We start from the raw sequence: 15,411 nt of genomic DNA, 5'->3' as shown, positions 1-15,411 counted from the left end.
AGAGAGAGAAAAAAAAAAAAAAAACGGACTGGTCTTTTGCGTTTATAAGAGCACAAGCCTATCACAGAGAAAATGACTGAAGACAAAATAGGAAAATTGACTGAGGCCCCTCACCAAGGCCTTGTGCGGACTTCAACTTGTAGACCAGATTTTGGAAACTGGTGGCCCAACAGGCTAAAACTGTTCTACCGACATGTTTGTTCAGGAAGCATAGTGTTTTTAATTTTTTAAGCCACCATTTAAAAATCAAGAGATTTTGCTTAAAAATCCAGATTCCCTTCAAACACTGAAGGAGCTGACCTTTCTGGGCTCACATTCCTGCCTAGGAAGGGCAGGCTGCAGCAGCAGCTGCCTTCCCTAGATGAACTCCCCACTTGGCCAGAGTCCCCACTACTCCCCACTGTTTGCCCAATCCAGCCTGCTTTCTTCATTTAATCCTGTTGAAATCAGCGAGCATTCCTAAGGTGGTCTTCTAATCACTGTATGATATATGCTTTAAGATTCAGCTCATTCTGGCTCTCGAAGTTTTTTGTGTTTGGGATTTTTTTATTTCTTTCTCTCGTTTTTATCACCATATTCCAAGAAAACTCTTAGAAAGCAAAGAATGTATCACATACTTTGTGTCTCTCACAATACTCAGCACAAGACTAGGTACAACGTAGATAATCAACTTTTGTTGAATTAATCCAGAAATGAATGAACAAATACATGCCCCTCTGTGGTCATCCTCTGTACCTGCCCTTCTTCCTCAAAATGCTAGACTTTTGCTACTAAGAAGATGGATGAATATGAAGCAAAAATAAAAATAAAAATAAAGCACCAAAGTCAATCATTGCAATTCTATTTCAATTTTCTATCAGGTTGCAATGGAAATAGGAACGCTGAATAAATGCGGAACTGATCTTTATGTCTGGCAGCAAGATGAATTAGAGCCCCGGGATACTAAGAAAGCCTGCAAATAAGATCACCGAATTTTATCAGTGATCTTTGAGGGAATTGTAGAGAATAGGATAGGTGCCAAAAAGCTGGAGCCTGGCAAATGTTCTGATTTTCAAAAGGGGAAAAAAGTTATGGTTTGCCAGTTCTAGACTAGATAATATGATATCACTCCCGGCAAGATTCTTAAACACATTTGTTAAGGACACTTATGAGCACCTAGGACAGGAAGTAATGTCCATTTGGCACCAGCATGGGGTCACGAAGAACAAGTCATGTTAAATTCATTTCATTTTCTTCTCTCTGACAAGGCTCCTAGGCTAGTGTATTGGAGAAACACAGCAGACATAATATACATGGTGCACTGAGGGGTCGAGCAGCACCAAAGGCTAATTCAACCCTTGGGCTATATTAATAGTAGTATTGCAGACAGCAGAAAGGAGGTGATAGTTGTTTTCTGTCTTTAGCCACATCTAAAGAATCCACATTTAGAACTCAGTGCCCCTCTTGAAATAGGATACTGATAATAAAATCTTTTGGAGGTCCTTTTGGCAAAACCTCTTTAAAAACATAAAGCTCTCTTCCAGATTTCTGGCATCTGTTGAAAAATTGAAAAATCTGGCTGGACCTACATTCCTAAATAGCAATAACTGGTTGAACCTAAGTAGTGACTGCCCATTTAGACAGGACATGTACTCTAAAGTCCATCATAATCATCACCACCCCCTCTTCTACTGCCTGCACTGAGGTGGTGGGTCAGCTGCCACAAATCGTTTCACATGGCCACCTTTATCCATTTATTCTATCTGCCAAGCACCCAACAACATTGAGGTTTGCAACCCAGGATGCAGCAGAGCCAAAGGAAAGTGGAGACGGTAAGTGGTAATGAACCATCCTATTATATGAGGATAATCACTGTCAGGGGCTATATTCCCAGGCCTCACACACCCAGTGGGCAATCCCAGGGAAGACACATCTGTCTTATCATATGAAGTCCAAAGGGAAAGGAACTACAGAACCAATAAGTAGATGAGAGACATATTCAATGCAACATAAGAAAAAATGCTTACAAGGGTCAGGCACAGTATCTCACACCTGTGATCCCAGCACTTTGGGAGGCCAAGGCGGGTGAATCACTTAAAGCTAGGAGTTTGAGATCAGCCTGGCCAACATGGTGAAACCCCATCTCTACTAAAAATACAAAAAGTGGCCACATGTGGTGGCACGTGCCTATAATGCCAGCTACTAGGGAGGCTGAGGGAGGAGAATCTCTTGAACCCAAGAGACGGAGGTTGCAGTGAGTCAAGATGACGTCACTACACTCCAGCCTCGATGATACAGAGAGATTCTGTCTCAAAAGAAAAATGAAAAAATGCTTACAAGAGCCAGAGCTGTCCAAAGATGACAGACTACGTGGGCTTGGGAGGTGGTGAGTTCCCCATCACTAGAAATGTGCAAGCATATGGTTTATTACTGCTTCAAAATCAAAGGGCCTCAAGTATCTGATGAGGCAAGAGAAGGCATGAATCTTTCTATTTTACAATAGAAAAAAATACTGTTCTAAAACTTTCCTTTTTGTTAGGTCTGTAAATTATTGAAAAAGAGATAAAAGGGAATAAGTCAACAAAGAACTCAGCACTGTTTTTAAAAATCAGAACTTCCCTTCACAAAATTCACAAAGCACAAAATCTGTCTGACTAGGTGGACCGTTTGCATCCCACTGGCCAGATGATTCCCAGGGAGAAAGGTAATTGGCCTTGGGCACTGTTTTTGGTGACTGGTCAAATGTTCTTCAGAGGCATGCAACAAAGGCAACGGGATGAAAGTAAGAGGGTAAACAATGGAACTCCATCAAGAAGCTGCCAGTCCCTCCACAAAACTGCCATCTGCTGCTGACATCAATCCTTCAAGGGGCAGCTTCGGGCAAACAATGTGTCAGGGAAAACAAGCCTGGGAGAAAATCGGCCTTGTGACCTTGGGCAAGTCATTTAACATTAACTGGGCCTCAGTTTCCTCATCTCTGAAACTGAGCTCATACTAACCCTACTGTACATTGTGTGGGCCAAGAGTAAGTGATGTCTGGGAGTTAGCCATAGAAAATGCAGGGCCCTGGACACACATCAATAATTATGATGATGATTAACACACAGAATTTTAAAAGAAAAGATTCCAGAGGGTTTCAGGTACAGCCATATCCTGACCTGAATCTTGTGGGTGTCAATTCTAAAGGAATAACATGTAACTCCTTTAAACAGAATGCAAAGAAATTTAGTATTTGGAAGAGACAAGATCATTTGGACACATTTCCTGATGAAATGCCTGGTAATTGGTGCATTTCTGATAAAACTCATGGTACTTGCTGCTTAGTTGTTAAAATAAAAGATGAAAGGTAAAAAGCAAAAGGATCAGCTGGGCAATTAATGCCTAACTGGCCCTGAAGAAAAGTTTACTGGCCCAGCAGTAGCAATCCTTCCAAAATGAGATAAGCACATTTCCTAGCAAGAAAATGATTATAAAACCTGAACTGTCCAAAACTCAACATCCTCTTCTCTCTCATGGCATTTTCATGGCAACCTTAATTTTTACAAAATAATAATAATTGGCCAAATTCATTTTATAAAACATAAACTCCCTAGAAAGAGTCTATTCAAAAATTGAAACTAGGCTTTAGTATTGAGCAGTTGGGTGAATTCAAATCTCTGACCAATAAAGGGCTTATTTGTAAATTTTCAGCAAGGCTGAGACATCATAAGTCCCTGTTTTCCACATTGAACTGAAAAACCGAAGACAGGAGACCAGGGAAGATCAGGGTTTTCTGCTCCTCTTGCTCTAGGCTCTGCCCAGAGGTGATGAGCACGCTGGGTTTTTGACCAGAACTAAAAGGCAAAAAGACTGTTGGTGAGACTGGAAAAGAAACAGAGCCCTCCCGCCGTGGCTGCTCCACTCCCAAAGTTTCCCAAGCATCTGAAGCGTGTATGGCAGCTGCGGTGCCCGGCCTTCCTGCTGCTTTTAAGGAGGCCACCCAGCTCCCTGGGTCATTGGGTCTTCAGCTGCAGCAGCGCCCAGAAGCAGGCGTGGCAACCTCAGGTCACTTGAGCCCCAAATACCCAACTTGCTCAACAGCCTGTGCATAATCTCAAAGATAGGCCTCAAGGTCCACTGAAGATGTATTTTGTCCTTACTCTTTCTAGGAGAGGCCACAACACACCCGGTATCGCAGCAAGGAGAGCCATGAGCAGAAAGAAAACGGACACCAGGAGACACGGGCCCAGGCTTCCCACAGGGCACATCCTCAGAGAAAGGAGGAGCATGGTGGATGGAGCTTTTAGATTTTCCTTGCCAAAGCTGAGCCTAGAACGTGTAGTGGTGGGTGAAGCCCCAGTCTGGCCTGAATGAGGATGCGGCAAGCCTGCATTTAGCCATGCAATTGTGTTCGCTTTCCTTTTTCACCTAGCTAGCGTGGATTTAGGGAGCGGCTTCTGAAAGAAGTATACACCCGGTGGCACAGAAGCTGCAACCAGCAGCCAGAGGTCATCTCGCCCTCCCGGCAGGCTTCTCCTGGAACCCCGGAAGCCAGGCAGCACCGACCAGCCCAAACGGCATGCTGAGGTGTTGGCTTTGAATGAAAGCTGATGACCCTAAACACCAGGGCACAGAGTGATTGGGCTACACACCACGAGATAATACATTTTCTGCACCAAGCTCCCTCTTTATGCCTAAATGCGTGCATTAGTCTGGATCAATATGCCCCATAACAGTTAATCCATGGCAACCCAGGCCAGCCCAGAGACACCGACAAAGAAGTGCCGCCCAGGGATGCTGCCTCGCTATGCACATGCATGTGAATTCCAGCCCAGAGAAAGAGGCGGAGGCAAAACCACCACCACCAACAGAAACCAAAAAGGGGGAGGAAAAAAGAGCAGATGGTAAAAAATATACCCCAATATTAAAGGGCTTTTACCGTAGCAGGAAAGGGGTGGAGGTAATGACTATCAAAATGGCCTTAGAGTGACATGTCACCGCCAAGATGATGGAGTATCGGCGACACTCCTAAAGTCAGGCATAGGATCCTCTCACACACCTGCAATGCAGAGACTGCTGCCCATTCCATAATCCACACTCCCAGCCCCAGCGCTATCTGCAGTTGAAACCAGTCCGGACTTGTGCGGCTGCCACTGTTCCTCCTCACAAAAAGATTATTGATGCATAACATCTCATAATGGCAGAAAGGAAAACGGGGGGCAGTGGGGGTGGGAACCAGAAAAAGAGAAAAACAAAAGGGGAGGAGAAGGAAAACTCTCCCAGCCCGCATCTCACCTTTTATTTGGGCTTCATATTCAGCAATGATCTCTTTGTCTTTCTTGAACTTAGTTTGAGATGACATCTTCCGACGTGGCCAAAGGAACTGACAGGCTGTTTGATTTATTTCTCCTTTTCTTTTCGAGTCCTCTCTCAAGCCCTGGTAATCACACAGCTCTGGTCGATTTCACAGGTTTAGGGACTAATCTCTTTCACTTGGCTGCAGAGCAGGGAGAAAAATCCTTCTCCGTCTGGGAGGAAAAATCTCTTTACTTGGCGAGAAATGGCTCTAGTAGCTTGCTCTGGTCAGCTCCTCTTGCAAAAGAAGAATCACCCTAGGAGCACAGTAACCTGCCCCAGATTTTCAAAGATTTTTCTTCCAAAAATAATAATAACAACCAAGAGCACTCATACACACATGCACACGTACACACACTCACGCGTGCACAGGCACACTCACCGGGACACGCACACAGTTGTGCTGTGCACACAGGCATACACACACACCCTCACACGCACACACACTCGCTGGATCACTCACACACACACATCCACGAGAGGCGCGGCGCCTCCTCGGTCCTGCAGCCAGCCCTGGGCTCGCTTTTGAAGGCTCTGCTAAGTCGATGGTCAGGTTGCCAAAGGGCCGGTCATCTCGCATCCTCCCTCCCTTTGGTGGCTCTGGTCTGATGTCCAGTGAGGATCAAAGCCAGGAGAGCGAGATGGAAGTTTTCCTGCTGCAAGGCTTAAGCTCCGGTGAACCCAAGGCTGGACTGCTCACCCTGCAGGGCTGGCTGAGCTCTCCCCCACTGCTCACGTCACTAGACTCCGCCTCCCGGATTTTATAACAACTGACACATTGTAGCCTACAGGAGAGCAGAACTCACTGCAAGCAAAAACGGGAAGAAATGCTCACAAAAGGGAAGGCAGCAGGAAAAATAATCGGGTTGGTAAGTCTTGAGAGGCTTCTGCAAACTCCAAACGTTAGCACTTGGGTTAGGGATTTTTCTTCCAAAAACTTAAGATCCTCCCTTCTTTTGCATTGTGTAATTTAATTCAATTTCGGGAATCAACAGCTATATGATGGTCTGTCACTCTGCTGGGAGAGTCTAGCAGAGGGCCTGACCCGTGTAGGAAAAAGCATCAATATTTGTTGAGCTACTTGGTGGCAGAGACAACGCCAGGAGTTAAAGGCATGCAGCTTAGCAAAGCCATGCAGAGCAGGCACACTGGAGGCAGAACAGCTGGGCTATTGGCTTGTGGGGCTCTGGGCAAATTCATAAGTCAGACTGAGCCTCAGTTTCCTTGATAGTAAAATCAGCTCTCTTTGGAGGCTTTGTTATTCATTCTCTCAACAGATATTTACTGAATGCTTACTATAGGTCTCTTTGGAGGCTTTGTTATTCATTCTTTCAACAGATATTTACTGAATGCTTACTATAGGTCTAGCACCGTTCTGGGTACAGCAATGATCAGAACTGGCACATACAAAAATCCCTGACCTTCTGAAGCTCCCGGAGCTCCACATCACACAACTCCAGGAGTTTCCACCATTCATGCTAACATTCTTAGTAAAAAGCACCGCTGGAGTAGAATGCATTGTGAATGGTGCCCCCTGGAGTTGTACGAGGCAAGAGGCCCTGGGAGAGGAAGACCAAAAATAAGTATAATAAGTATATTATATAATATCATACAAAATGTAAAGGACTATGGGAAAAAAAATATTGCAGGTTAAGGGACATCAGGAATGAGAGGAGCTCTTGAAAAGATCAGAGAAGAATGCAAAGCTAAACTTAGCACACTGGTGCATAGTAAGCACTCAGTAAACAGTAGCAATTGTTATTACCCTTTTGTATCCCCCAACAACCCAACAACACAGGTATAAGCACCACCCTTTCACAGACAAAGGAGCAGAGGCTTGGATATGGGAAGTGACTTACCCAAGGTCACCAGCCTTCCAACCCAGGCTCAAAGTCTCCTGCATCCTACAAGGGAGACCAAACCCATTTCATGTGGACTTAAGGTAGAATAAGATTCATTCTGTAAAAATTGAATCAAGCACTTAAGAGTCGCTGACCACTGGAATTTCATATGCTAAGATTGTCACTAACATGTATTGGCCCCTGAGTGTCCCCTGAGATAAATGTTCCCAAATTTCTCAAAATAGGTATAGTCTTCCATTTGCTTTTATCTGAGTATACAATGATTTGGTTTGGGCTCAGAAATGAATAGGTTATCCATGTTATTCCATCGAGGCTTCCTAGAGGACGTGGCAGCTTCATTGGGTGTCCCTAGGCAGGCATGGCAAGGGGAGTGAGGCGGGGCAGGATGTTCACCTGGAGCACGCAGCGTGAGCTGGGCCCACAGGTGGCAAAGCACAAGACCTGCTTGGAGCAACCACAGGGAGAAGTCCAACTGGTGAATCACGGGGCTTATTATAGCCTCGTGCCCAGAGGCAAGAGGTCACCAAGTTCAGAAATAGATGCCACTGGCCCGCAGCCCTTGCCATCACCCCACTGCTTCACACTTCCTCTGGACATGTTCAGGCCCTTTGCTGTCCTCTTCTAACTAGTTCAAACCTGCAAAAACCCCAGGTTACCTGAGAAAGATAGGCACAGAGATTAACATCCCTGCTGCAAGCCTAGATTCTTCAAGAAAAATGAGAATTAAAACCATACGCCTTGGAGTGCGACAGACTGGATTCTCTCGTGGCTTTGCCACGAGCCTTGAGCTCGTGAGAACTTGAGCAAGTGGCTCAACCTGCTTGTGTGCCCACTGGTGGCAGGAACTCAGTAAATGTCAGCTATTTTCACCATTATTAAAATTTAAAATCCACAAATAGTTCTAGGAGACCCATGTGTAGGGTTCTGAGCCATGGAAATGTCACAGAAATGTCACAAAAAGCCACATAAAACCAAGGCCCAAGATGGTGTAGCACTCTGAGCTGACACCTGACAGAGGCTGGGGTTTGGAAGAAGTCAGATGGGGGTTTACCTTGTGGCTCTGCTATGCACCAGCTGTGTGGGGGGCTCATGGAGGAATACACCTTCTCTGAGTCTTGGTTTCCTCATCTGTCATAGGATAGTGATCCACCCATGGCACAGGATCCAACACGATCATGGATTTAAAGTGCCTGGCATAGAGCAAAAGTCTCACTGACACAATTTCTTTTTTAGGGCTGTTGAAATGTGGTTCTCAATGTTGGAGGTGGGATCTGGTGGGCTAGTGTTTGGATCATGCGGATGGATCCCTCAGGAATGGTTTGGTGCCCACCCCACAGTAATAGGTTCACAAGAGATCTGGTTGTTGAAGAGTCTGAGACCTCACTCCTCTTCCTTTTTCCCTCTCTCACCATGTGGTATGCCTGCACCTTCCACCGTGATTGGAAGCTTCCTGAGGCCTCACCAGAAGCCAAGCAGATGCTGGTGTTATGTTGGTATAGCCTGCAGAACCATGAGCCTAATAAAACTTTTTTTTTTTTTTTTCTCAAGATGGGGTCTCACCATGTTGGGCAGGCTAGTCTCAAGCAATTCTCCCACCTCAGCCTCCCGAAGTGCTGGGATTGCAGAGTGAGCCACCACACCCAACCAAATAAAACTTTTTTCTTTAATTACCTAGCCCCAGGTATTCCTTTACCGCAATGCAAAATGGACTAATTCAGGGCCCAGCCAAGCTGAACCTAGAACTACAGCTTGGGCTCCACAGATACCCAGATTGGAAAAAGGAAGAGAGGAAAAAAAAGAGGAAAAGGTCGGTGTCCCCTGAAAATCCATCACCACACACAATGAATCCACATCATCTGGAATCTTCTATCCCCAAGAAGACGTGGTTGTGACCTGGGCAGGCCCGGAGCACCAGGTGCTCGCCCTTCCAGTCCTCTCCACAGCCCACCCCAGATCTCCTGCCCTCCTGTGACTACTCCTCTGTGAAGCCGTTTTTTTCTTGCTGTCTGAGAACCAACTGCTATTCCCAATGTTTACCCTTCACGTAGTAGTAACAGAAACCAAATTTGTCCCCAAATAAATGTGGTAGGTGTGAGGGGAGGGCCTCTACCATGTGATTTGATCTATGCCACCCACTAAGGACAGAGGAGCCCCTGGAAGTGTTTATTCCATTTCCTTGGGGGTCATCTCCTGAATTCTTTTAGATATTCCTGAATGATACTGATAGCTAGGATGTATCAAGTTCTCTCTCCACACAAGCACGGGGCCAAGCACTCTACGTAGATTTTTATCACTGATTTTTTTGCTACAGCCCCATGAGTCCAGTGCTATAAATCATCCTTGTTTTCAAGTTGGGTAAACAGAGGCCCAGAGCAGTGAAGCAAGTTGCCCAAGATCATAAAGCTAGCTAGTAACTCAACTGCATTGAAGCCCGGGTCTGACTCATAGCAGAGCCCAAGGACTTAAACAGTACACGATTCTATCCTGGAGGAATCAGCATAGGAATAATTGCTATCAAGGAATAACCTGTTTTTTTCATTCCCTATAATTACATTGTTTCAATACAGAGTTCAACATAAAGTTTTCCATTTAAAAAAAGAATTTGGGGTTAAAAATATAAGGAAAACATGTCACAAGTGACCGCTGGTGAGGCATAAATTACAATAACAGCTGAACAATGCAAAACTCACTGAACTGGTTTCTTTTCCTGGTAGAAAGAAAAAAGGCTTCATTTGAAGAAAAAGTGGCCAGAATAGTTTTTGGTTTAAGGTACTTTTATTTTTCTGGTCAAATATGAACACCTCCCCCTTGCCGAGATGACTAATTTTATGACATTCTCCACACTGCTGCCAGCGAATGCCTCCTTGGGCAGCTCAGTGAAGAATTCTGCCCTTCAAGCCCCACTCTGCAAAATGAAAGCAACAAGCAGAACTCAGCTAGTTGATGCCAGATTTTAATAGAATTAATAGTGATGACGACAACATGCCTAGTGTGTGTATATTGCTTTATATTTTGTGAGGCTCTTTCATATCATTTGTTGTTTGTGGTCCTCACAATAACCCTGGGAGGGGCAGAATGGCAAGTAGGGCTGTCTTCAATCCCTGTTTCATTGGAAAGGAAATACATGGATAAGCAGAGGTTTTGATGGTACAGTTGTTTCATAACCTCAAGTGTAAGGATGACCTTTCCAACTGTGTCACAAAACCCATTAGCTGGAAAAGCTGACAAATTCAACTACAGAACAATACTTACAAAATTCTGCTTGACAAAAGCAAAGTCAAAGACCAATGGCAAGCTGAGAAACAATAGTTGCAAGCCCTATCATAGGCCAAGGAATAATTTTTCTAATATCAATTCAAACAAATACTCACACGTGAATATTCACAGGAGCCCAATTCACAGCAACTAAAAGATAGAAACAACCCAAATGTCCATCAGTGAATGAATGGATAAACAAAACATGGTATATCCATAGGCTGGAATATTACTCAGCCATAAAGAGAAGTGAAGTACCAATACATGCTACGGTATGGAGGAACCTTAAAAATATTATGCTAAGTTAAAGAAATACACAGATTGTATGAGTCTATCTATATGAAATACCCAGAACAGATATATCCACAGAAAATTCCATCTCTATGGTCACAGAAGAGTGGTTGCCAGGGGCTAAAAAGAGGACAGGCAGTAGCTGCCTAATATGAAGTACCAAGTTTATTTGGTGATCATTAAAATGTTTTGGGACTGGGGGAGTGGCTCACACCTGTAATCCCAGTACTTTGTGGAGCAAAGGCAGGAGGATCGCTTGAGCTCAGGAGTTCAAGACCAATCTAGGAATCACAGAGAGACCTCTTCTCTACAAAAAAAAAAAAAAAAATTAGCCAAGCATGGTGGTCCATGCTTGCAATCCCAGCTAGTTGGGAGGCTGAGGTGGGAGAATGACTTGAGCCCAAGAGGTAGAGGGTGTAGTGAGCTGTGACAGCAGTTGCACCACTGCACTCCAGCCAGGGCAACAGAGCAAGGCTCTGAAAAAAGAAAGAAAGAAAGAGAGAGGAAAAGAAAGAAAGAAGGAAGGAAGGAAGGAGAGAGAGAGAGAGAGAGAAAGAAAAGAAAAGAAAAGAAAGAGAGAGAGAAAGAAAGAAAGAAAGAAAGAAAAGAGAGAGAGAAAGAAAGGAAAGAAACAGAGAGAAAGAAAGGAAAGAAAGAGAGAGAGAAAGAAAGAAAAGAAAGAGAAAGAAAGAAAAAGAGAAAGAGAAAGAAGGAAGAGAAAAAGAAAGAAAGAGAGAAAGAAGGAAGGAAGGAAAGAAAGAGAGAGAGAAAGAGAGAAAGAAAGAAAGGTAGGTAGATTTTGGAACTAGACAGAGGTGACAGTTGTACAACATTGTGAATGGACTAAATGCCACTGAATTGTACACTTTAAAATGGTAAACTTTATGTTATGTGAATTTGACCTCAACAAAACATAACTACTAAAAGAAAAGAAAGTTTCTACAAATCTATGAGAATAATGCCAACAACCCAGTAGAAAAATCAGTTAAAGATATAAATAGCAGCTCACAGAAAGGGAAATACACATGAAATGTTAGCCCACCTCACTCATAATGAACATAAGTCAGGCATGACTGGAAACACAGGCTCCAACAATGCCCACAGGACACTATGTCTTCATCCCACTCTCCATTCTGCCTCTGTATGGTGGCAGGCTCTCCCTTTAAGATGGCAAAGATGGCCCCCAAAACCCCCAAGCTTACATTCTCACAGGTTGGCAATCCCGGCAAGGAAGGCAAAGTCTCTCCCAGAAGTTCCAGCAAAAGTTTTGGAATGGTCAACTGGCCCCTGCTGGGGCCCCTAGCTATCCCTGAACCAATCGCTGGAGCCAGGCGTGTTCTGCTTGGCCAGACCTGGAGAGTGGGCTTGCCCTGGCATTTTGGGATGGGGTCAGTCCCAAACAATCCGGCCCTAAGAGGTGAGCCCCAGGAGCTCCCAAAGGAGGATCAGGATGCTATTGCAGAAGGAGGAGGCTGGGCAAAGTCAACATGCATCTGCTACAAAAACAATGTGGAAAAGAAGGAAGATGGAGTAATAACAACTTGAAATTATCCAGCTTTGATGCTTATTAAAGCATCTTCTCATTTAGTATCATGATTCTCACACAGTCCTTTGAAATAGGTTATATTTTTCCCGTTTTACAGATGAGGAAATGAAGGCACAGGGAGGCTGAATGACTTTTCCAGCATCCCATGGCTCACAACAAATGGGAGAGCTGGGCAAGAAATCAAGACACTTGACCCTGCATCTGGTGTTTGTTCTCTCATCCACCCAGGTCAGACTCTACCGAGAGCTCATAGGAACCTCATAGGCCTCACACATGCTCTGCTCATCAGTCCCTACTTCCTTAGGAAAGGATGGGAAATCAGTCTCTTGGCCATCAGGACCTGTCACTGAGCTGCTCGGCAATGCTGCAGAGGTCCTCTGGCTTTCCAAGAACATTCCCATTACTCAGCCCACCTGTCCCCGTGTGCATCCAAGGACTGAACAGCTTCAGTGACAGCAATTCACAGCTGAGCCCCAGATTCTAATTCTGCAAGAACAGAAGGAAAGACTTCAAACACCCAAGCCCTTGACTACATTGCTAGCAAAGTTTGCTCATTTCCAATGATGACAGGGAAGGCTTTAAATGTCTCCCACTGTGGAGGAGACCTCTGGCTCTGCAACTGCGTAGGAGAGTCTAGGTCCCTGATGGAGAGTTAGCTGGCCCTGTGGACATGCACCTAAATCATGTCTTAAAATCTAGCTTAAAGCTTACACTTTGAGAAGCAGAGTAACAAGAACAGATTCTAGAGCTGATATTTGTTTTGCAGCATGGCTTCTACCAGGTTTAAGGGAACATTTGTTCCTCTGATGAGACCTTAGTCTGATGCACATTTCCAGCCATTCACTCCCTATCCCTCATCCACTCCTCCCCAGGGGAGAAAAAGTGACTTAGCTGATTGGTAAATTTGGGAGAGACTAAGTTCACACATTAATCTTCTCTTTTCAGCTCTGCCTGCATTCTGCCCCTGTGGAGGAGACCTCTGGTTCTGCAACTGCCTGAGAGAGTCTAAGTTGGTGATGGAGACTTAGCTGGCCTGGTGGACACATATCTAAACCATGTCCTGTAATCTAGCTTAAAGTTTACACTTTAAGAAACAGAATAACAAGAATAGATTCCAGAGCTGAGTTTAAAGCCTGGCTCCACCACCAATGAGCTATGTGACCCTGGGCAAGTTGTTAGCTGGCACCCAGTAAGTGCCACATAAATATCTGTTAAATACAAATCTCCATATGTCTACTTCCTTTATCTATTTCTCAGTTAGTTCAGAACCAAAATGGGAAAGAAAGGTGTTATATATTGCCCCATGAAAGTCCAACACAAAAGAATTTACACCTTATTTTTTTTAATTCTAAGGCATGGGATATGCAATGGATTGAATGCTTATGTCCTCCTAAAATTCATGGGTTGAAGTTCTTACTCTCGATGTGATGCTATTTGGAAATGGCTTTGTGGGAGGTAAGTAGGGTTAAATGAGGTCATGAGGGCGGGGCCCTTACGATGGGATTAGTGCCCTTTGAAGGAAGACACCAAAGCAAGCTCTCTCTCTTTCTCAGTGTGTCTCTCTTTGCCCTATGAGGACACACTGAGAAGATGGTCATCTGAAAGCCAGGAAAAGAGACTGCACCAGACTCTGACCATGCTGGCACCCTAATCTCAGATTTCCACCCTCCAGAACTGTTAGAAAATACATTTCTGATTTTTAAGCCCCAAGTGTGTGGTATTTTATTATGGCACCCTGAGCTAACGCACTCAGGTTAGGAAGCCTAAAGAATGGTTGTTTGAAAATAATAATAACAATGTGAAAAAGAAGGGCATAGGAAAAGAAAGTGGTCTACCAAATGCTATGAATAGATGATTTTTACAAATTCATTTACTTGCTCATTAACAAAATATATCTTTTTTTTCTTTTTTTCTTTTTTTGAGACAGAATCTCACTCTGTCATCCAGGCTGGAGTACAGTGGCACGATCTCGGCTCACTGCAACCTCCACCTCCCAGGTTCAAGGAATTCTCCTGCCTCAGCCTTCCGAGTAGCTGGGATTACAGGCACCCACTACCACGCCTGGCTAATTTTTGTATTTTTAGTAGAGACGGGGTTTCACCATCTTGGTCAAGCTGGTCTCGAACTCCTGACCTTGTGATCCACCCACCTTGGCCTCCCAAAGTGTTGGGATTATAGGCATGAGCCACCGCGCCCGGCCTGAACAAAATATATCTTAAGCACTCGGTATAGTCTAGGCATTGAGATACACACAATCATGAACTGGACAGAAATAGTCCCTACTGTTGCGAAGACCTCAGTTTAACGGAAGAGACTAGTAAACAGGCAATTGTAATTCAACATGATGGAAAAGTATAGGGTCCCATGGGATCTCATGTAAGGGCACTTGACCTAGACTTGGAAACACAGAAGTGGTTTCTTGGAGGTGAAAATTTCTAAGCTGAGCTTAGAAACAGAGAGTTGGAGAGAGCCCACCCAAGTAGGGGAGGGAAAGTATTCCCAGCTAAGGGAACTGCATGAGCCAACGGGACAATTGGTGTAGCTGCAGCAGAGTGCCAGGCGGAGAATGGGAGAGGTGATGCTGGACAGTAACATGGGCTGAAGCGTGAGGAGCCTCCTAGGCTGTACTAACAAGCTCAGAGTTTCATCTGGGTTCCCCCAGGAGTACTGAAGGGAACTGACATCAGATTGGCTTTTGAGGAAGGCAACTCTAGTGGTAGAGTGGAAACCAGACTAGAACAGGCAAGAAAAGGAGCTAGAAAATATTTTGAGAGACAAAGGTGGGTTAGACAAGATGATGCCATATACCATCGTACTGAAAAGACTGGGCACTTTATAGACACTAGTTCTCTGTATACTCATATCGGTGGCACCACATACTGGGTGCTGTCATTGTCCCCTGTATTTTCGGATGCAGAATTGAGCTACAACATGAATACTGTCTCCCTCTAGGGTTAGCTACTGCCTTTTTTCCGTGATCCCAAGGCCCCATCTTCTCCCACCTGAACAGCTTTAGGAGCTCTCTACTGGTCCCTCTGTCTCTGCTCATGCCTCCCTTCTATTTGCAATCAACCCTGGAACCAGAGTGAGCTTTTCACATGTGAATCAGATCATAACACTTTCCTGTGGGCAGTCCATGATGTC

At 44.7% G+C, this 15,411-nt stretch overlaps 1 protein-coding gene and 1 long non-coding RNA gene across 2 annotated transcripts in view; one reads left to right on the top strand and one right to left on the bottom strand.

Moving 5' to 3' along the window:
• The window catches only part of SRGAP3 (SLIT-ROBO Rho GTPase activating protein 3), a 266,271-nt gene extending 260,918 nt beyond the window's left edge, over positions 1–5,353 (bottom strand). The window contains exon 1 of the mRNA XM_023218565.2: positions 5,254–5,353. Coding sequence (XP_023074333.1) covers positions 5,254–5,320 — 67 coding nt within the window. The 5' untranslated portion in view covers positions 5,321–5,353. The remainder of the gene's footprint in view (positions 1–5,253) is intronic.
• Positions 5,354–6,116: 763 nt separating this feature from the next.
• Positions 6,117–13,975, top strand: LOC111546960. Its single transcript, XR_002732983.1, has 3 exons — positions 6,117–6,182; positions 13,213–13,456; positions 13,844–13,975. It is a non-coding gene; the product is annotated as an uncharacterized LOC111546960 (long non-coding RNA).
• The last annotated feature ends 1,436 nt before the right edge of the window (positions 13,976–15,411 follow it).

This window comes from Piliocolobus tephrosceles, chromosome 2, assembly GCF_002776525.5.
Source record: "Piliocolobus tephrosceles isolate RC106 chromosome 2, ASM277652v3, whole genome shotgun sequence".
Classification (NCBI taxonomy): Eukaryota; Metazoa; Chordata; class Mammalia; order Primates; family Cercopithecidae; genus Piliocolobus; species Piliocolobus tephrosceles.
The sequence above is the reverse complement of the archived record's forward strand: the minus strand, read 5'-3'. Positions and strand labels throughout refer to the sequence as shown.